The sequence below is a fragment of the Ahaetulla prasina genome, chromosome 1, assembly GCF_028640845.1.
Source record: "Ahaetulla prasina isolate Xishuangbanna chromosome 1, ASM2864084v1, whole genome shotgun sequence".
Classification (NCBI taxonomy): domain Eukaryota; kingdom Metazoa; phylum Chordata; class Lepidosauria; order Squamata; family Colubridae; genus Ahaetulla; species Ahaetulla prasina.
The window spans coordinates 51,838,907-51,862,331 of NC_080539.1; the positions used below are offsets into that span (position 1 = coordinate 51,838,907).

Genomic DNA, 23,425 nt, shown 5'->3' on the forward strand with positions numbered 1-23,425 from the left:
ATAATTCGCAGACTGAAACTTCGGGTTCCATTCGGAGCGGCCCAAGCCGCTCTTCGTCCTTGCCCTTGAGCTACGTCTATCCGCTTTGGACTGTTCCATTTTTTTAAAAAGGGGGTCTATTATAATTGTTGGGCTTGAAAAGGAAACGCGACTACGTTTTTAAAGTAAATCCCAACTCTTCGGGATAAATCACACAAGTTCTTCAGAATCTGGGTTTGTGGTAGTGTATTCCTCGGTTCCAGCATACCGGATCTTGCCAAAGTGTCTCCCAGGAAACCCCCCCTCCCCGGAATTTCTCGGTGAATGCAACCTGCTGCCGGTCACGTGCTCCCCCTGAGGCCGCTGGGTTCTTTTTTGCTGCACCAGCGTGCGTGAGTAGCCATGGCGGGGTTGCTCCGGTCATCCGTGTGGCTCCGTTCGCGTCTCTTGCTCTGGCGAGGGGGATGCGCCCTTCCGGGACCCGTCCCGTCCCCGTTGCCCTCGGCTGCCCTACGACGCTTTCACAGCAACCCCAGCAGAGCGTGAGTATCCCCCGAGGAAAGCACGCGGCCTCTCGGGTCCGGGAGTGGAGGCGAGCAGTGGGGAGGTCGTGAAGATGCTTGGGCTGGGGGTGGGGGTGGGGTGTGTTTGTATCCCTTTGCTGCTTTCTAACCACCGTCCGAATATTTGCAGCCCAGACTCTTCTCGGTCCGCAACACGAGGCTGCACGCTTTTGAAGCCTTCCTCGGCCCTGGCGTGGATTATAGCAGGGGTCTCCAACCTTGGTCCCTTTAAGACTTGTGGACTTCAACTCCCAGAGTTTCTCAGCCAGCAAAGCTGGCTGAGGAACTCTGGGAGTTGAAGTCCACAAGTCTTAAAGGGACCATGGTTGGAGACCCCTGGGATAGTAGGTTGGATCAGGCCATGCGAATCTGAAATCCGGGTTAGAATTGTTATTCTTGCAGGATCAGACCGAAGGCCCATCAAATCCGCTGTCCTGCTTTTTATTCCCACTTCCGCACTAGCTGCCAGTGGGGGAAGCAGCAGGGTGTAAAACAGGCCAGCTGGTTTCCAGAGGCAAACTGCCTCGGGGTATGAAAAGAAAAAAAAAGAAGAGAGAAAAAGGACAGGTAGCCTTCAGGTTGCGACCGCAACTGAACCCAACATTTACGTTGCTAAGTGAGACATTTGTTAAGTGAGTTTTGCCCCGTTTTATGACTTCTCGTGCCACAGTTATTAAGTGCATCACTGCAGTAGATAAATTAGTAACCCGGTTGGTTTAAGTGAAGCTGGCTTCCCCATTGACTTTGCTTGTCAGAAGGTCGCAAAAGAGGCGCTCACATGATCCTGGGACCAGAAAAGGTCATAAATACGAACCAGTTGCCAAGCATCTGAATTTTGATCACATGATCATGGCTATGCTGCAAAGGTTGTAACTGTGAAAAACGGCCATAAGTCACATTTTTCAGTGCTGTTGTAACTTTGAACAGTCACTAAATGAACTGTTCTAATACTATGGAAAGGAAGATGTATTTGCATAACCTACTCCATGTTTAAGTGAACCGCAGTTTACTGAATTAATCCAACTACCTCTTTATGCAACATTCTGAACTAGTGTTTCTCCACCTCAGCAACAATTTGGATTAAACTCAACACTGCTAAAGTTGTTGAGGGCGAGATATACTGCTCCAAATTATAAATCAACTATTTAGTTAGATTGACACAGTTAGTTGCATTTTAGTTTAGTGTGGTTGAGGGAATCTGGCTGGAGAGTTTCAGATGTGCTTTCCATATTTTGCTTAAATTTATAACTGACATTTTATCCTTTGCTTTTTCTCCCTAAAGTTAATTTTTTAAATATTGGCTTCATTACAGGGTTGCTCTGTTCAGTACATTGTTCTGCTTGCCATTTCCTAGAGCTAACTTTACAATATCCTTTCTGAGCTACAGAGACCAGAACAATACAGACTTACAACAGTGGACCGTTCAAAGTTACAACAGCACTGAAAAAGTGACTTATGACCATTTTTCACAGTTACGACCTTTGCAGTGTCCCATGGTCACATGATCAAAATTCAGATGCTTGGCAACTGGTTCATACTTATGACCATTGCAGTGTTCTGGGGTCATGTGATCACCTTTTGCAACCTCCTGACAAGCAAAATCAATGGGGAAGCCAGATCCACTTAACAACCATCTTACTAATTTATCAATTGCAGTGATTTGCGTAATAACTGTGGCAAGAAATGTTGTAAAACGGGGCAAAACTCACTTAACCAAAGTCTCACTTAAACACATAAATTTTGGGCTTAATTGTGACTGTAAGCTTACTGATGATAATTGGGACTGTACACAATATATTTAAAAATATTAAAATATTTCAAAAGTTTTAAGTCCTCGTTTATTCACTAAAGCTTTGAGTGTTACACTGGTAGTATTTTTCTATCATCAAGAACAGGAGTCCCCAACTTTTCCGACCTCAGGGACCAGTAAATTCAAAATTTTAAATTCCGCAGACCACTAATACGATCTGCCTAAAGACCGGCTGGGTGGGCATGGCTAGGTGGTCATGTGACTGGTGGGCATGGCCAACTTGATGTCATTCACATCGAGGGGTGCCTCACTGGCCTCTACTCACCCCTCCCCTCCCAGCAGTGGTGGGTTGCTCCCAGTTCGGTCCGGTTCTTTAGAACTGGTAGTAAAAGTGGCGGGAGTCTCCGCCCACCTGCCCAGACGTCATAATTGACGATATGCGGAGAAGTGCATGTGCTCCCATTGCGAACCAGTAATAAAGGTAAGTAGAACCCATCCCGCCTCCCAGCCACTCCTCCCCACCCTGCCTGGGCTCCTTAGGCCCCCAACAGAAAGCAATTGTTGGAGCTTAGCAACCACCATGAGAAAGAATTGGATCTGACCAAGAAGGAGGCTCAGCAGAAGCACCTCACTCAGGACTAGGAGCATAGGCTTTCCAATAAGAGCGAAGACCTGTGGGACTGCAAGGTACAGGTGCCTGGAGGTTCAGCAGGCTGAGATGGTCAGCCGGTTCCAGGCCATGATGCAGTCCCACTGGAACAAGGCCCTCCAGCTCTTCTCCACTAGTGGCACTTCCCTCCAGCCTTCACCCAAAGCCCCGCACCAGGAGGCTGAAGCAGACCCCAAATCGGAATTTCTGCCCCCTCTGACCCACACAAAAAGATCCCAAAGAGGGAGACTCTCTACAGCAACACAAATTTTCATTGCATGTATCCGGCCCAGGGGCCGTAGTTTGAGGACCCCTGATTTAATGCAATGTAAAAAAATGCTAATAATTTTTCTGCGGACCACCAAAATTTTCTCGCGGACAACCAGTTGGTGACTGCTGATCAAGATGACATGTTTTGTGGGGGTATTTAACCATGCAGTCCTGTTTCTCTAATTCAGTGGTAGAAAACTGAATTATGTAATTATTGACTGATGCCTATGAAGGTGTAATTCAGCACTTGGAAAATCACTAATCCAGCTCAGAATAGACTTTGCCACATTTATCACCTGATTTCAACATTTATATTATTACCTGATTTCAACATTTATTATCCAGTTGCTTAAATATGTCTGTTCTTCCAATCTTTTGTTAATACAGTATATTCCTGTTAGCTGGCTGTGTTTACTATGCAGAAAGGAAATTATTTGCGGTTCCAGGTATACATTGTGCTTTATGGCACCATATCCTTTTTGACATATACCATGTTTCCCTGAAAATAAGACTGTCTTATATTTTTTTGAAATCTGAAATAAGCGCTTGGCCTTATTGTCATGCATTCAAAAACCCAATTGGGCTTATTATTAGGGGTTGTCTTGTTTTGGGGGAAACAGGGTAGAGCAAATTCTCTCCAGTACGCCTTTCTTATTATTTCTGTAGAGATCATCTGCAGAAATAATTTCATTGGTTATATACCACTCCATTTTTTCTTCTGAAGTCAGGTACTCTACTGTTTTGTCTTGGAGGGGTCTAGCATTTACATATAAGGACATATGCACATATGAAACCTGGAGTTTCTTGGCATGCACCTTTACCTTTGTGTCCTTATGGGTTTCTTGATTAACTACATTTATTTCCTGTATCTCTGCTGCCCCCCTTGGAATGGTTATTAAGATGTATATAATCATCCTCTAGGAATTATTTCTCCCTCAACTTTCATGTTGTTGACTTTTCTCAGGAATCAGATTAAAAGTAGTTTACTATTTTTTTTAATATTACTTGCCCTCTTATTTTAGGCATTGTATATTCTTTTTGTACAGATCTGACTTGTCCTGAAAGGTACTCCAATACCTCTAAATTCTTCTTGGTATCATCACCTCATCCAAGGACTGAGACTGTTCTCATAGTCTATTAGTTCTGTGCTTGGAACACGTAAAGCCACTGTGACCATCCAAGCACACATGTTGTCATGTAGTTGACATGCCTCACATGCATCCAACTTTATTTATTTATTTATTATTCGAATTCGAATTTTGGTGCATCTAATAGTCAACCACACACCTCCAGTTCCTAACAGCCCTTGTGCCCAGAGGGTTATCTTTAATGCAAAGTCACCAAGCTGGCTTTTGTGGCTAAGGCAGCACTTGAACTCATGGTCTCCCGTTCTCTAGTCTGATGCCTTAAACCTTAGGCCTCTTCTTTATCACCCAATTCTGTCATTATTGCTCAACATACTTATCTTGGTCAAGATAATTTGACTCCTCAAGTTTATTTGACAGGGTACAGGTAGCCCTTGACTTGTAACCATTTGTTTAGTGATGATTTGAAATTACAACAATACTGAAAAAAGTGTCTTATGACCACTTGTCACTCTTATGACCATTGCAGCATCTCCATGGTTACATGAACAAAATTTGGATGCTTGGCAACATTATAAAGGCTACTTTATGAAGGCTACAATGTCCTGGGGTCAATGAGGAAGTCAGATTCATTTAACAACCATCTTACTAACTTAACCTGCAATGATTTACATAACTACTGTGGCAAGAAAGGTGATAAAATGGGGCAGAACCCACTTAATTGTCTTGTTTAACAACAGGAATTTTGGGTTCAATTGTGCTCAAGGACTAACTGTATCTGTTACATCAATCAGTTCAGTAGGTAAGAGCTAGAATTAGGTACTTCTGAGTGAGTTTAGTTATTACACACAATAAATTACTAATAAAGTATCTGTTAATTTTTTCAGAGTTGATCTGAACTACTTTTCATCCTTCTAATCTTTGCACTGTAGCCTTTGTGATCCCTAACTATAGATATGCTAACTGGGACTTAGTGGAGTTCAGAATATTTGGTGGGTAGTAGATTATGATTTCTGCCTCCAATACTAGAGAGTATACACTAAGATGCTCAGAATTAAATTGTTAGGCTCTTGATAGTCTCTGATTGGCGGGTTGTTGTTTTTTTCAGATGTTTCATAGGTGAAGTAACAATTTACAGGAGTTTGCTGTTTTTTTCTGTTAATAGTTTGCTTTTTGGTTGGGGTATGGTCTGTTTTCCTTGGTAATTCATTGATTGTGATATTGTTTCTTTTCTGATTGGTTTTCTGATACCGTTTATTTGGTATTGGTTGTTGGTTCAGTATGCTCTGGGTTGTTGACTGTTCTTTGACTTTTGGTTATATCTTTTAAATCGTATATAGAAGAGCTCTATGTCTCTGTCAGGGAAGTAGGTAAAACAGGAGGAAAAATGGCTGCTGCTGAGGGCCAGAGAAGGAGGTGTGTATCTTCATGTGTATCTCTGAGGATGAAAAGGTAATTCCAACTCTTGGAGGTCTGTCAGGGCTTGTTTCAGTGATTGAGCTGCTTGATCTGAATTTTACAAATCCTTGCCTTGCCTTCTCTCCATTCCAGCAGAAGAAAAATTGTAAACTACTTTCCGGAAAGTAAGTAATGCTCCCTTGAGGCCTCCTGATTGTCTTTTGATCCCAAGATATATCATTAACTATTAGGTTTTTTTCCCTAACTCATACATTTTACGATTTTATTCTATAAATTTCAAATTAATTGAACTTACAGTATTGTCAAGTGCACATATCAGAACCACTTGTGGATAGACCCATATAGATGCTGATCATTGTATTACATGACTATCTGCTTTGCCTTTGGAAACAGCAGATATAGAACTAACAGTCTGACCTCAGATGATTCTTCCCCTAAATAGACTCTAAGCTGGAATGTCTCTTTACACCCTCTAAAGCCCCCCGTCCCCCAAGCCAATGGTTCCACTATAAGAGTTGAGGCATGTATTTTTATATTTCCAAAAACATTCAATTACCAGTAATCCTCAACCTACAACCACAATTGGAACTGGGATTTCCATTGTAAATCGTTGCAGATCTGAGTTGGATCTGATTTTATGACAATTTTTACTGCAGTTATTAAATATATCACACAATTGTTAAGTAAATCCAGCTTCCGCTATGAGATTTTTTTTGCCAGAAATCAGCAAAAATGGTTGATGGTTAAATTGTGATCATGTAATAGCAGGGCATTGCAACCAGTTGTAAATGTAAAACAGTTGCCAAACATCCAAATTACAATCAAGTGATTATGGGGGTCACTTTTTCCATAGCCATCATAATTTTGAACCTTTGTTAAATGAATGGTTGTAAGTCAAGGACTATCTATATAGAAGCTTCCTTTTTCCCAAAGCGTGATTACAGAGCTATAGTGTTGTAAAGAAGAACTATAGTCAATCATTTTAGATAGTAATTTTCATAATTGCAAAACTAGGATCTCTTGAATCTTCAATTATGCCTTAAAAGCGTAACATAAAGTACAGCAAACATTTTTAATATGATGATAGACAACATTTTTTGCAAATTTCTAAGTTATTCTAAGTTATTTCTGTACAGGTATATTTTTTTGTTTTGTACAATTGTTACCATTGTTTGATATGAATAATTTATTATTCATGACATTCATTATGAATAATTTCTGATTTCTGCCTACAGTTCAGTATTCTATTTTTATGTAGCCCACATATACATAGAATAGAATAGAACAGAATAGAATTTTTTATTGGCCAAGTGCGATTGGACACACAAGGAATTTGTCTTGGTGCATATGCTCTCAGTGTACATAAAAGAAAAGATACGTTCATCAAGGTACAACATTTATAACACAATTGATGGTCAATATATCAATATAAATCATAAGGATTGCCAGCAACAAAGTTACAGTCATATAGTCATAAGTTGAAAGAGATTGGTGATGGGAACGATGAGAAGATTAATAGTAGTGCAGATTTAGTAAGTAGTTTGACAGTGTTGATGGAATTATTTGTTTAGCAGAGTGATGGCCTTTGGGAAAAACTGTTCTTGTGTCTAGTTGTTCTGGTGTGCAGTGCTCTATAGCGTCGTTTTGAGGGTAGTAGTTGAAACAGTTTATGTCCAGGATGCGAGGGATCTGCAAATATTTTCACGGCCCTCTTCTTGATTTGTGCAGTATACAGGTCCTCAATGGAAGGCAGGTTGGTAGCAATTATTTTTTCTGCAGTTCTAATTATCCTCTGAAGTCTGTGTCTTTCCTGCTGGGTTGCAGAACTGAACCAGACAGTTATAGAGGTGCAAATGACAGACTCAATAATTCCTCTGTAGAATTGGATCAGCAGCTCCTTGGGCAGTTTGAGCTTACTGAGTTGGCGCAGAAAGAACATTCTTTGTTGTCATTTTTGATGATGTTTTTGATGTTAGCTGTCCATTTTAGATCTTGCGATATGATAGAACCTAGAAATTTAAAGGTTTCTACTGTTGATACTGTGTTGTCTAGTATTGTGAGAGGTGGAAGTATGGAAAGGTTTCTCCTAAAGTCTACCACCATTTCTACGTTTTGAGTGTGTTCAGTTCCAGATTGTTTTGGTTGCACCACAAGGCTAGTCGTTCGACCTCTCGTCTATATGCGGATTCGTCATTGTCTCAAATGAGACCAATCACTGTTGTGTCATCTGCAAACTTCAGTAGCTTAACAGATTGATCGTTGGAGATACAGTCATTGGTATACAGAGAGAAGAGAAGTGGGGAGAGCACACAGCCTTGGGGGGCCCCTGTGCTAATTGTACAGGTATTTGATGTGATCTTGCTTAGCTTCACCTGCTGCTTCCTGTTTGTTAGGAAGCTTGTGATCCACTTATAAGTCTGTTCTGGTACCTGTAGCTGGTTTAGCTTAGTTAGAAGAGTGTCTGGAATGATGGTATTGAATGCTGAACTAAAGTCTACAAAAAGGACCCTTCCATAGGTCTTTGGAGACTCAAGATGTTGTAGGATGTAGTGGAGAGCCATAGGTCTTGCTCAAAGAAAAAGCCATATTTATGCATAATTTTAATAAATTGTAATTTATTACAATTTGTACATACACTAAGCTATAAACATATAGGCTGGACACAATACACAAAGCCAAAAGTAAACCAACATGTTACAGGTTAATGTGCTATGTGAATCCAGCCTTAATATCCTTGAATTGAGAAGACGTCTTAACTCTATAATTTGTGATGTTTTACATCCTAAATTAAACTACTTTTAAACTGTTTTGCGTGCATTTTATTATCTCATAACTGTTCTAATGATCTTAAGCAGTTGTTTTGAAAAAAAGTAAACCATTGATTTACCGTACTTAAAATAAAGTAGTGGTGGTTTCACTACTTCATGGTAGTGGTTTCAGAAATTTATTACAACTTTAGATAGCCAGTTGGTCCGGCGGTTAAGGCATCAAGCTAGAGATGAGGAGATTGTGTATTCTAGTCCCATTTTAGGCACACAGCACTGGGTGACCTTGAGCTAGTCGCACACCTTCAGCCTTAGAAAACAGACAATGGCAAACTACTTCTGAAAATCTTTGCCAAGAAAACGGACTAATCTAGACAGTCACCAGGAGTCAACACTGCAAAGGCATCCCATATTACTATTTTTACTGATTGTCCCCTATTTTGATTATTTACCTGGCTCTAAATATTTGTTTTCAATGTTGTTCATTGAGATACTACATTTAAATTTCCACATCTACTACCACAGTCTCATTGTGGGATATGGGTCTCAGAATAAAGAACAATTTTCTGTAATATTACCTTCATCACCTATGGACTGAATCCCTCTTGGAAGGTGACAAGTTGGGTTCAAGGGATAGCAAACGCACCCTTGTAAGATGATGTCATTTGATTTGAAAGAGGCAGTGGTATAATATTACTCCTCTCCCCCCCCACCCCCTAGGGCAAAAAAACTATTCCTCAAGCTGTTGTTAATAACCCTTGGGCTATCTCTTACTTTACTTTTTTAGGAAAATTGTTGAGAAAGTAGCTGGGTTAAAACTTCAGCGAGCTTATCTGGTTCCTTTCAGTTCAAATTCAGTCATGGATATAGGGAAAAAAATGGCAGTGGTCACTGTTTTGTGTTTGGGACAGTGGGTGATTGATTTTCTTAGTCTTGTGGAATCTCAATTATCTTTGATACTTTTTTGATCATGATATCCTTCTAGAATAGCTGTAAAACTTGGGAATGGAGGGTATTGTATAGTTCTCCTCCCTGAGTGGTTGGTTCTAATCATTGGAGCAGTGTGTGGATATGAATCCAGACATGTACAGGACCGCATTCTCTACTACTCTAAGCCTAAGTCCAAGTGAACTATGTTACATGAATCTAGGGAGGCTATCACTTTTGGTTAAGAAAAAATGGAATTTATTGCAAAGATTTGTTTTTAAATTCCTGTTAGGGATGAAAGGTGGAAGGATATAGTATAGTATAATGGCATTTATTTATTTATTTATTTATTGTTTGAATTTATATACCGCCCTATCTCCCAAAGGACTCAGGGCGGTTCACAGGCATATAAAAACATCAATATACAAATTAAAACAATCATTAAAAAACTTATTCTACTGCCCAATTAATTAAAAGTAAAAAATATAGATATTAAAATCAATTTAAAAACCCCTCTAAATTTAAAATCTAAAAAACTAAGCCAGTCCTGCACAGATGAATAAATGAGTCTTGAGCTCGCGACGGAAGGTTCGAAGGTCCGGAAGTTGACGGAGTCCTGGGGGGAGTTCGTTCCAGAGGGCGGGAGCCCCCACAGAGAAGGCCCTTCCCCTGGGCGTCGCCAGGCGACACTGCCTAGCTGACGGCACCTGAGGAGTCCCTCTCTGTGAGGCGCGGGTCGGTGAGAGGTATCTGGTCGCAGTAGGCGGTCCCGTAAATAACCCGGCCCTATGCCATGGGCGCTTTAAAGGTGGTCACCAAAACCTTGAAGCGCACCCGGAAAGCCACAGGTAGCCAGTGCAGACCGCGCAGGATAGGTGTTATACGGGAGCCACGAGGGGCTCCATCTATCACCCGCGCAGCCGCATTCTGGACTAACTGTAGCCTCCGGATGCCCTTCAAGGGGAGCCCCATGTAGAGAGCGTTACAGTAATCCAGGCGAGACGTCACGAGGGCGTGAGTGACCGTGCATAGGGCCTCCCGGTCCAGAAAGGGGCGCAACTGGCGCACCAGGCGAACCTGGTAGAACGCCCCCCTGGAGACGGCTGTCAAATGATCTTCTAGAGACAGCCGTTCATCCAGGAGGACGCCTAAGTTGCGCACCCTCTCCATCGGGGCCAATGACTCGCCACCGATGGTCAGCTGCGGATTTAGCTGACTGTACCGGGACGCCGGCATCCACAGCCACTCTGTCTTGGAGGGATTGAGCTTGAGCCTGTTTCTCCCCATCCAGACCCGACGGCCTCCAGACACCGGGACAGCACTTGATGGCTTCGTTGGGGTGGTCCGTGTGAAAAGTACAGCTGGGTGTCATCCGCACAGCTGGTACCTCACACCGAACCCACTGATGATCTCACCCAGCGGCTTCATATAGATGTTGAACAGAAGGGCGAGAGGATCGATCCCCGCGGCACCCCACAAGTGAGGCGCCTCGGGGCCGACCTCTGCCCCCTGTCAACACCGACTGCGACCGGTCAGAGAGATAGGAGGAGAACCACCGATAAACGGTGCCTCCCACTCCCAATCCTCCAACCGCGCAGCAGGATACCATGGTCGATGGTATCGAAAGCCGCTGAGAGGTCTAATAGGACCAGGGCAGAGGAACAACCCCTATCCCTGGCCCTCCAGAGATCATCCACCAACGCGACCAAAGCCGTCTCCGTGCTGTACCCGGGTCGGAAACCGGACTGGAACGGGTCTAGATAGACAGTTTCATCCAGGTGCAAGGGAAACTGATATGCCACCATCCTCTCTACAACCTCCGCCGGGAAGCGAAGGTTGGAGACCGGACGATAATTACCTAAAACAGCCGGGTCCAGGGAAGGCTTCTTGAGGAGGGGCCTCACCACCGCCTCTTTCAAGGCGGCCGGAAAGACACCCTCCACCAAAGAAGCGCCGTAATCGCCTGGAGCCAGCCTCGTGTCACCTCCTGCGTGGCCAGCACCAACCAGGAGGCACGGGTCCAGTAAACACGTGGTGGCATTCAGCCTCCCCAACAACCTGTCCATGTCCTCGGAGCGACAGGGTCAAACTCATCCCATAAAATGTCACCAAGACCACCCTCAGCCGTCTCACCAGATCACCGCAATCTTGGTCCAAACCATCCCGAAGCTGAACGATTTTATCGTATAGATAACCGTTAAACTCCTCAGCACGTCCCTGCAACGGGTCATCCCGCTCCCCCTGGTGTAGGAGGGAGCGGGTCACCCGAAACAGGGCGGCTGGGCGGTTATCTGCCGATGCAATGAGGGAGGAGGCGTAGCTACGCCTCGCCTCCCTCATTGCCACTAGGTAAGCCCTAGTATAGGACTTCACTAGTGTCCGATCAGCTTCAGAACGGCTAGACCTCCAGGAACTCTCTAGGCGTCTTCTCCGGCGCTTCATCCCTCTCAGCTCCTCAGAGAACCAAGGAGCCGGTTGGGACCTGCGCCGGGTCAGAGGCCGCAAAGGCACGACCCGGTCTAAGGCCCCCGCCGCGGCCCGTTCCCAGGCCGCAACAAGTTCCTCAGCCGAGCCGTGAGCCAGACCCTCAGGAAATGGCCCAAGCCCCGTCCGGACCCCCTCCGGGTCCATCAGGCGCCTGGGACGGAACCAACGTGTCGGCTCCGTCTCCCTGCGGCGGTGAATGGCGGTCAGAAAGTCCAGACGAAGAAGAGAGTGATCTGACCATGACAAAGGTTCAATGACTATTTCCTTTAAGTCCAGATCTCTCAACCACTGACCAGAGACAAAAATCAGGTCCAGGGTGCCACCCCCAATGTGAGTAGGGCCATCAACTACTTGGGTCAGGTCCAAGGCCGTCATGGAAGCCATGAACTCCCGAGCTGCCGTCGATGACGAGCCGGACGATGGCAAGTTAAAGTCCCCCATGACTAAAAGTCTGGGGGTCTCAACTGCCACCCCGGCCAGCACCTCCAGGAGCTCGGGCAGGGCAGCTGTCACGCAGCAAGGAGCCAGGTACGTGATCAGCAAACCCATCTGGCACCTATGGCCCCATCTCACAAAGAGGGATTCGCACCCGGCAATCTGAGGTACAGTGGTCTCCCTCGGCTCTAGACTTTCTCTAATCACAACCGCCACCCCCCCACCCCTACCCATTCTTGATTACATTAATTTGTGAAACTGCCTTAATCTGTGCATAATGTGGAAATATTGTTATGCTGATAATGCCCATTGATTTGATAACTAGCACTTGTGTTAACTTTGGGTTCTTTTGGTCTGTTAACATTTTAGATACAAAATTAGTAGCTTGTAATAATTTTTGCTTAACAGGAAAATACTGTGGTATATCATAGACTTTGTTTTGGTTTGCAGATTCCTAATATACCCCACAAGGCTCTTTACAATTGCAGTCCAAGAAAACAGAGATGTTCAAGAGCAGTTACCTATTCAACAAAAGCAGATACAATTTTTTGATTGGGCCTTTAACAAAATGGACAATTCTATCAGAAGAAATGGGTGCATTACTAAATCCCTGTTAGAAGACATATTTCATGATGCCTGCAAAACAGGTAAAGAGTTGTCTTCTTAATTCTTATTGAACATCACCAATGTAAACGTTATGTTAATATATTAATTATTGATATTGCTTTTTTAACAAATGCAATATTTTCATTTCTTTGGAGTCTTGTTTTAGAGGGCCTACAATCAGAATTTTCATTTTGTATATGTGAGCAGTATATATGATATATAAAAAAGTTACAAGTGTGATTTTATAGAAGTTAGAAGCCTCTTCTGCATATCTCCTCTGCTAAGAGGCTAAAATATCAAACCATGGAAAACCATTATTATTTTTAGTTATCTAGATATCTTCAATAGAAAATTCAGTTTCACCTTTCCCCCATTCATCCTGCAAGTCCATACAGTGGTTTTTTAATAACTATAAATTACTTTGAATTTCAGATCCATTGTATAGTGTTCATATTTAGGTGTTTAAACAGTTAGGTATTTAAAATCATATTTAAAATCTTCACACATTGAGTAGTTTGTAGATGTCATTTCCCCTTAAGATTTGGCAAAATGGGCTTTCCTCTGGTCTTGTATATTTTTTACTTTGTAATGGATTTCTTTTTTCTCCAAAAATTGTAATCTGTATTCCCTGCTTTTCCTGATATTCTTTGTTCAGTGTTTTCTTTTCCTTCATGGAGCCATTTTGTAAATCAACTTGCCCCATTTTGTGATGGCTTCCACAAAAGCTGCTCATGATTCCAAATGGGCCAGCAGGATTCCAGAAAATTTGAAGACGTCTAAAAGAAGGTCTTTAATAATAGCTAGATGCATAATGCAATATACATAACAGTCTAGAAAACAACCAAGTAGTCTTCAAGTTATGACTGGTCAATTAGTGACTGTTCAAAGTTATAATCGACCCATAAAAGAGGGCTTAGGTCCTTGATTTGAAATTTCAACAATTGGGCCTTCATTGGTTTTCTTAACAAATGCTGCAGAAACAGTCATAAAATCAGATTGGTCATGTGACCGACCTGTTTTACAACCATTACAACATACCGTAATGGGCAGACTCCATTATAGTTGTGTGTCAAGGACTACCTGTTCATGTATATCTTTAATTCAGTGTATCTCTAGTCAAATAAGATACATGCATGGGTATACTAATGCTTCCTGTCTTTAAGATTGTATCTGTATATTTTTCTTATTCTGTAAAGTTTGATTTGTTTTTTATTATTTGTTGATACAAAGAAGACTAGAATGTTTAAACTGTTCAAAACTTCTTATTTATGGAAACTTAAAAGTTGTTGCATTTCCAAATTATTTTGTTCTAATTTAGGATTTCCAAATGGTAACCAGGCCTTGCTGCTGTTAAGAAGCTGTGGCTCACTGTTGCCTGAGCTACCTCCGCTTGAAAGAACAGCACTTGCTCATACCATGTGGACAAAGCTGAAAGATGCTGGTATGTGATTTAAGTAAAATAAACCATATAGATTAGCATGTATGTTTTTTTAAAAAAATGGTTTGATAATATTCTATTACCATTCTTTAATACTGGTTGCTATGACATTTTTCAGGTCAGTTTCCATATTTAGAGAGCTATGCTGACATCTAGGGGATAGTAAAAGCAAACTATTTTTATTTTATCTTCAGTTAATTTAGCTTTATGTTTACTGCTTTTTAGATTAAGTTTATTGATCTTGTGTTTTGCTTGTCAGTTTATTAGATGGAATTCTGTGCAGTTTTCCACCTGGGTTTCTTAACTACCAGGTAGTATTTCTTAAAGGGTTTGGATAACAGCTTATGATATTCAGCATCAGTTTGGATACTTTAGACACCTAACCGCAGCTTGGTGCTACAGAAGGAAAATATATACTTGTTCATCTTTTTCCTTCCCCTAATCCCCTGCCTAAATGACTTACTTTGGTGCTAACCATAAATCATTGTTACTCCAAACTTAAAAAGTGAGAATTGAAAGAAATCAAATGTCAGAAACTATTGTACAGCACTCCATGTGCTAACGTATATAACTCGCCCTTCCCCAACTTAATGGAGAAATTTTAGCTGGGACCTGCTTTGATCAGAGTTAGTACCCATCATTCATGATAAATAGTATCAAGAGCTGTATATATTTTTGTGCAATAGTGGCAAGGCATCTTCCATCTACTCTTCCTTTAGGGGTTATCATTTCATAGGAAAATAGTATCAAAAATGTCCAATTTTAAGCTGAAGCTTGGGTGAGCAACGAGGAGTGCCAGAATCTGATGTGTCTTGGATTTTTAGTTCATTTTCTGAATATTACTGTTGTATATTATTATTGTACTGAATTTTATTTTATTTTTACCTTTTTTTACTTAGGTGTTGTATTTGACATAAGCCATTATAACGCTTTGCTAAAAGTGTATCTCCAGAATGAACATGATTTTTCTCCAGATGAATTCCTGACAAAAATGGAAGAGGCAAATGTCCAGCCCAATCGAGTAGGTTTTTCATAAAGGTATTTTCATAAATTTACTGTACCATTTGATAAATAGCAATTCTCATATTTAATTCTGTTTTACAGGTCACATATCAGCGACTGATTGCTGCCTATTGCAATAACGGAGATATTGATGGTTCCAGGTAACAACATAAACAAATAGCTTGAGATAAATCTTGTGGGACAATGTTACATGTGTTTATGTTGAAGTATCTCCAATTGCGTTTAGTGTAACTTACTCCAAAATTGGGGAAATTTCAAAGAACTCTTTCACATAAACCGTTTAGAGAGGGCTGTGAAGCTCTGTGAATTGGTATATAAGTCTAAATGCTATTGCTATTTTCCTGACTAGGCCATATTCTAATATATGAGTAGGAAGCCAGAAATTGAACAGTGTCTCGAAAAGAATCCTAATTTTGCCCATTTCAATTAAAATACCTCTTTGAAGCGAAAATAGTGATTCTTAGGCAGAGTGGTAGATTGACAGGTTAATGCTAATCAAATTTTAGAATATTGTTCCATAGTTCTTTTAACTAAAGCAAATATTGATGTCATTCCTGTGCCTGTGTCTGTCTGTCTCTATTTATTATCTATCTCTACATACATTTTTCCTATTTTTCAAGGGAAAATTTATCTGATTTTGTTTTCATTTGCAGCAAAATTCTTAATATTATGAAAAGCAAAGATCTCCCAATTACAGAGTTGATTTTCAGCGCCCTTGTCACTGGTCATGCAAAAGCTGGGTAATTTATGTTTCTTATTCTCCTTAAATCATTGTCTAAGCTTAATCTTAATTAGGCAATTATATGTTTAAATCGTTTGAATAGTTACAATAGAATCTATTTCATAATGAACTTCCTTACCTTATTCAGAGATCTTTGCTCATTCTGATATGAATGGGGATTTCCTGAATTGAAGCAGCTCTGCACATTATATGAAGCAATATCTTTTTGTATGAGTGTCTTCTAGGATGTGTGAGCTTGCTTGACCTATGTTCCAAGAAACATCCTAAGAACCTACACACATGTGAAATTAAATGCATCTTTTTAAATTGGTTTGGAATTGAAAATAGCTGTTGCAGGCAAATTTGAGAAGGGGAGTTTTGATCCTTTTTCTGCCATAATGCTGATTTTGAAACAACAATCTACTACTTCAATATACATAAAGGTTCAATGTCATATTCATGTCATTAAACAAATAATAGGTTAGATAAGATTTAATATGAGTAGATAAGATTTAAAAACTCCAAACCACAGACAAGCTGTGTGAGGAGATAATTGACATCTTATATATTTTTTCTCCTCGTGCTACCAATAGAGTGGGCTGTTGGAAAAGATTTTTCTGATACAGTAGTCTTCTTTCAGAGAGATCTTGAATATTTATTACTGGATCAGTCCAAATCTCAAATTGCTGGAAATATCCACATCTCATATACAGTACGCTGATACTTTTTTTGCTGTGACTGTCAATCTTTTTTTAGTAGATTGCTCTCATCTTTTAACATAGTTCCTGAACACTTTATACAAAAAAAAGTAGAATTTTAAAACGTGATGCTTTTCTTCTAATACATTCCACAGCTATTTAATTTTGTATACATTTCCTTTTACATAGCCATTTAATTAAATATAATTAAATATAAATTGTTAGATTCCGGACTTCTGGTTTCAATCATGGGCTAAGGACAAATGTCAAAATACATGTAATTATGTAATTATGTATGGTATTTTTCTCCATAATATTTCAGAGATATGGACAATGCAATCAACATCCTTTCTGTCATGAGAGACACTAAAATTGAACCTAGTTCAGAGACTTATTTGGCACTCTTGAATGCATACGCTGAGAAAGGCAACATAAACCAAATTGAAGAGGTAATGCCCTTTGTTTGTAAAACTACAACTTATATCTCGGTTTACGGCACTTTTAAAAATAATTTGCTTCTGACCTTTTTAAATATAGTTCTTCCATACATCACTATATATGTATCATATTAATCCAGAAAGGAGGCTAATCCTGAATTTGAGATGTTATTAAAAAAATGGATATTACTAAAGATGCCGGTATTGGAAAGTTGTAAAAGTGTAATTAAGATTTTAAAGATATAAATATTGAATAAAAATATTTTTTTTAAAAAATGAAGATTATACAGGGAATACTGTATGAATACACACATAAAAATAAATACAACAATCCTGTATAAAGCCCAACTCCATATCATGTCAATTTAGGATTACCAGAGCCACCTAAAACTAATTTTGTATATCTTTTTTGTCTGTGTATGCAGCTGATACTCTTTGCATATATAAACAAATAAATATAAAGGCAATGCTGCAAATAGAGGTAGATCTATTTGGATAGACGTTTGATAAGAACAAAATTTTCCTAATTAAAATTGTCTATAAAAGTATCCCTTTTTAAAAGGAATCATTGATTATGCATGCCTAAACGATTTACTTTCACATATACAAACGTAGTAGGGAGTCATGGGCCTGACAGAAAAAAATGATATAACGACACAGAAACTAAAAAAAGACTATTTACGAAAAGCTCAATAGGAGCTGTGCTGGCTCAGCATGTATGAAAACTTACTCTATTTTAGTCCTTTGCAGTTATTATGAAGTCCCATTGTTTTCCAGTCCATGTGTATTGGCAAGTGTCTATAGTGAAATAGAAGCCATCATCAAACTTAAAGTACTTCATTAATCTTATAGCTGTTAATGACAGCTTAAGCCACAATAATTTTGTCAGTAACCAAACAATAATTGTAAAACAGTGCCATGTTTTGAATTCTGCAGTGACAATTTTATGGTAATCCCTCAAGAAATGTTGTCTTAAGACTTGCTTACATAATTAGCCAATGCCGTATATCAGTGTTGAATCAGTATTTGCTACTTGCTAGGCATGTTATAAATCTGAGAGTTTTTCTATAGATATTGCTCTCTGGAAAACTCTGTTCTTTTATTTGATGGACACATAATAAGATACCTGTATCATTGAATACAGGTATCTTATTGGGGAAGTTAGCAGCTACATTTCTCAAAAGTTTATAATTGATAGCTAGATTCATTTTTGTCTTGCCCACAAAACTAAATAAAAGAACAGCAATTGTGATGTTTATAAGAAACACTAACATGACATTTTTCCGTTTGCTGATATAGGAACTAAAAAATGTCGAAAAGGCTGAAATTTATCTTTCTGAAAGAGATTTTATGGATATCATTTTTACTCTTGCTAAGGCTGGATATCCTCAGCATGTACAAAATATTCTGGAGAAGATAAAGTTTAGTAAAGAAAGCATACCAGGTAATGTTTTTCTACAAGTATTTTGGGATATAGATGGGTAATTTTATTCTGTTAATACAAGTTGGGAATGTAAGGTAAATGAGATTTGATAATATGTCCTATTTATGTAGCAGCCATAGAACCAGAATTGTAGGTAGAGTATATTTCTTGTGTAAGTATACATGTGTATACACATCAAAATACCCTTTTACTGAGATTGTCAGAAAATGCATGTTTATAAACTTGTCAAAATCTTACAGCTTACATCTTTCCCTCTTATTTTTATTCCAACCATAGATGTAAAGAATCTTTGCCTGAGATTAATAACATTTAACTTAGAAGATACAGCTTTTGAAGTTCTGCATTCAGTTTTTGTGGCATTAGGGCTCACCTGTGAAAAACACAATACCCAGTGCAACTTTTTCTTACGACATTGTATAAACATGGAAACGGTATGTGAAGGCTCACAGTGGACCAAACAGGATTAAAAGTGCATTCCTGCTTACAAAATTTCTCAAGCTGATTTTTGTGGATTGGTTTTAAAAGATGTGTTCAAATTATCCAAATTCAAATCCAAAGTTGGATTCTATGTTGTTTAGGATTTAGGAATAAAGCAAGGATTAACTTTCTCAATCCCTCCTTTCCCTGCCAGCCACTAGACTTCTATAAAAATCTTTGGGGCCCTTCTACTGTAAGTGGAATGGCTTGTGCTATGGAAAGCTAACCAATATCCAATCATCTTTCATAAATTCATATTTTTAAGTGGATTTCTCTGGGATTTATATAGTGTGAAAGAAAGCTTTGCATATATCTAGCTATTATTGCTGGCAGATTTTTAGATCTAGTTTATTTAATTTCTTAAACATTATATTCTGATCTGTTAGGGATTCCTTATACACGTCGTATCTTCCTCTCCCCAACTAATTCCATAGACTACCAACAAAATAAGTTCTGCCCATATTCCCACTTAGAGGATTGCATTCTCTTGTTTCTTAGTCTTTATTTTCGTATGTATTCTGGACTGAAACCCAAGGAATTCTTCCCTGGTCTTTCACTGCTTGGTTGTTCATTGTTAAGTGTAACATGGGTTTCCCAGTCAAAGTTTTAAAAAATCTGTTTTTCAAGATTTTGTGCTTTATTGTCATTATGATTTTGAATAATTTATTGAATAGTGGTGATCTTAAATTCTTAAATCTTATTTCTTGCAGCCCTTGGCCAAATTGAAGTATTTCTGCAGTGAGCTAAAAGCGAGCAACTTACACCCTTCATCTCTATTGTCGAGTTTATACTTTGCGTTGGAAACAAAGAAAACTGGTATTTCTTTTTGCTGTTTAGAATTGCTGAACATTTTTGTATATATGTTGTTATCATGCTCATTAACTTTTCTGTTTCTGGATCTTTTAAGATTTATCTATTGATATAATGAAGATAATAAAAGAAGAAGGCTTAGGTCTTAAACCACACTATTTTTGGCCATTGCTGGCTCAGCACCAGGAAAAGAAGAACACTGAAGGTTAGCACTTTTAATCAGATTTTGGTTATCATTAATACTAACACATAATCATGTTAACATATTTGCACATGAGAACAATTCAGCAACATGTACAACTCTATCAAAACAATATTGTCTTTTGATGTAGTAGTGTACTTTATATCACAACAATTGCCTTGAAAGGTTATTATTTCATTCTTACTTTATTTTGTCACTGTTAATAATGCCACATTTGGAACTTTACAAAGAGCAATTATTATTTTAGCTTGGTTGTAGCCAAGGTTCAATTTGTCACAATATTCTTGGTTGTCTTAATATTCTGAACTTGAAAGACAATACTGAAATCTAGGGAAGCTTTTAAGATCAGGTTACTTTGTGCAAATTCTTCCTCTCTATATAAAAGAAATGAATTTTTTAGATGAGGTTTTCATCTTTCTTTGTAGTGATAAGTTAAATGTGAACTTAGTTACAATAATAAAAGCATAAAACTTTCATTGTTGAATGAACTCTCATGATCTGACAGCATATTGTCAGATTGAAGGACTAAAATGCTCAGTTTTTGGATTCTTAAGTAGGCTTAAGCATTTAGCACACACTTTCCCCTGTTACACATGGGGGTGTCTATAAGATATGAGTAAGGATTGAACAAATATTAAATTTTAAAGGACAATATCTAATTCTTTGGTTTGCATTATTGGTAATTCAGAAAGAGTGGACTGATAAAAAGATGCTTTTAAGAGAAGTACTTTCCCCTTGGGAAAATTAAAAACTGTCTTTTTCATCTTATTTCACAGTATAATGTGTTTTAGAATGAGATGCAGAGTTGTTAGTGTGACATGGATGACAAACAAAATGCAAAAACAACAAAAAAAGAGCTTTTAGCAGGTAGTTCATATTGCAATTTTATTTTAAAATATACAGTCATATTCCAACTTAGACTAAATGCTGAAACAAGTATTCCCTAATTGTTTCTGGCAATAAAAGTGTGCCAGTCATTTTTTTAGAAAAGTCTTTATAAAACCACATTCTCTTGTTAACTCCTTACATTCCTGAAAATGCTTAAAAGTACTGGGGAGAATAGCCTAAAACAGCCTTTGAATTCAAAATTGTTGGCAGTTTATTGCATCTCCTCCAACTATCCTCCAACTATACATACCACGATAAGTTTAAGTTTAGCTATGTTTTATTTAATCCTATTTCTTTCCAGTTTGACTTACCTTTATCCCAAAACTAATGAATGGCTAGCTATAAGTAGTTATATTCATCCAGTAAAAAAGCTTCTTGCTGATAAGAAAGAAACAGTAAGTGTTGATTTCATGATTCTTGCAATGAGAAGATGACTAGGCAAGCAGTTGTGAAGTTTGGAATCTTGATTGTAGAAATCCTTCAGCCTCAAAGGCAGCCACTTAGTATTGTGAATAAAAATAGCATGGCTTAGTTGCAGAAAAAGTTTTTCTTCATCATAAGTGTTGTATAGATTAAAATGTAGAAAAACTTTATTGTTAAAAATCCTGAGGTGCTTCTTCAGATAATGACTCCTTGGCGCTCTTATCAATGAAATTCTAAATTCAGAATTCAATTCACTGTGTCAGTCTTTCTTCAAACATGATGTTTGAACGGTTGCAGGAACTGGGTATGTCTAGTTTAATAAAAAGAAGGACTAGGGGAGACATGATAGCTGTGTTCCAATATCTCAGGGATTGCCACAAAGAAGAGGGAGTCGGGCTGTTCTCCAAAGCACCTGAGGGTAGAACAAGAAGCAATGGGTGGAAACTGATCAAAGAAAGAAGCAACTTAGAACTAAGGAGAAATTTCCTGACAGTTAGAACAATTAATAAGTGGAGCAACTTGCCTGCAGAAGTTGTGAATGCTCCAACACTGGAAATTTTTAAGAAAATGTTGGATAACCATCTGACTGAGATGGTGTAGGGTTTCCTGCCTGGGCAGGGGGTTGGACTAGAAGGCCTTCAAGGTCCCTTCCAACTCTGTTGTTATGTTATGATGTGGTATCGTTTTTCTAGTGGTATAAACTTGAACTGAGGAATTACATGAACTCTTGCCACAAAATAAGAATTGCTCTATGATGACAACATGTTAGATCCCATTGTTTCAATAGTAGAGTGTGTATGTATATGTTTGTATACACACTTAGCTCAGAGTTGAACTATTGGGTTCTCCTCTTGGATGTGTAGTGTTAAGGTGCACAAATTTTCAGAAGTAGTTTGTTATTCATTGAAGAAGCTATCCTTCTGTTAATAGGTGGGAAAGCTACTTTTAATTTTTAAAAAATGCTTTTGAAAATTACTATTATTTAATTGGAATAGGACACTGTTTAGCTATCTGATTTGAAGACTATTTGTTGGATAATTTAAAGAATTAATGTTTTCTCATCTGTGTGTTGAAAGAGTCATTAAAATATGTTCAATCCTTAAAGCCATCAGTCTGAAACTTTGTGAGGTTAAGGATCCCTAGAGAACATTGGTCCCTGTTTTTGCCATCCTAAAATGAAGCAACTGTAGTCTTTTTGATGCTTTTCCATTATACTTTATAATCAGCTTTTTTTAATCAGGGTGGCTTCAAATAAAATCTCTGTCCCTACAGACTACTTTGTTATATGCAGAAAGTTATATATAAGAGGCAGCAGTAAAAACAGAAACCTTTGTTTTCAAACTAAGACTTTGTTCTCAAACTGGGACTAAATTATATAAACCAGCATATTTTATATTGTACCTTTGGAATGTAAATTTAAAAGGTTATATTTATAATCTTACCTTAAATTTTGTTTATAAAGAAATTACGCATTGGGTAAAGACATATGATAGTTACCATGTGAATTTTTTTTCTTTGTGTAAAAAAAGCTAAGCAATATAGTTGAGCTTGGTTCATAGTACTTTTCAGGATATACCTTTGTAATTTTTTATCATCCAGTCTATTGTAGATAGATCTGGAATTATATGTAAAGGTCTTCCATGAAATGGGAATTACAAATATGATTCCTCTAGATATAGTAACAGAAAGAAACATAGAGAAAATGCAAACTTTGGTGGATTAGGTAACTGATGATTAAAAGATAACAAATATATCTGTCTACAATTAAATTGTACTTGGTTATCTTGCTTTTGATTGAAAAAAAATGAATAGTTATCTAACTTGGAAACATCAGCATGTAAATGTCTTCTGAGACATTGAATGAGGGATAAGGCAATATGTAAATTTAAAAAAACCAAGTTAATTCTGTTTTCATCATACAGAATTGTA

At 38.7% G+C, this 23,425-nt stretch overlaps 1 protein-coding gene across 1 annotated transcript in view; it reads left to right on the forward strand.

The window, feature by feature from the left end:
• Nucleotides 1–338: 338 nt before the first annotated feature.
• LRPPRC (leucine rich pentatricopeptide repeat containing) overlaps nucleotides 339–23,425 on the forward strand; it is a 111,730-nt gene continuing 88,643 nt past the window's right edge. The window contains exons 1-11 of the mRNA XM_058165239.1: nucleotides 339–521; nucleotides 12,780–12,976; nucleotides 14,254–14,376; nucleotides 15,273–15,394; nucleotides 15,478–15,536; nucleotides 16,050–16,136; nucleotides 17,138–17,264; nucleotides 18,552–18,696; nucleotides 18,973–19,127; nucleotides 19,884–19,989; nucleotides 20,081–20,188. Coding sequence (XP_058021222.1) covers nucleotides 382–521; nucleotides 12,780–12,976; nucleotides 14,254–14,376; nucleotides 15,273–15,394; nucleotides 15,478–15,536; nucleotides 16,050–16,136; nucleotides 17,138–17,264; nucleotides 18,552–18,696; nucleotides 18,973–19,127; nucleotides 19,884–19,989; nucleotides 20,081–20,188 — 1,369 coding nt within the window. The 5' untranslated portion in view covers nucleotides 339–381. The remainder of the gene's footprint in view (nucleotides 522–12,779; nucleotides 12,977–14,253; nucleotides 14,377–15,272; nucleotides 15,395–15,477; nucleotides 15,537–16,049; nucleotides 16,137–17,137; nucleotides 17,265–18,551; nucleotides 18,697–18,972; nucleotides 19,128–19,883; nucleotides 19,990–20,080; nucleotides 20,189–23,425) is intronic.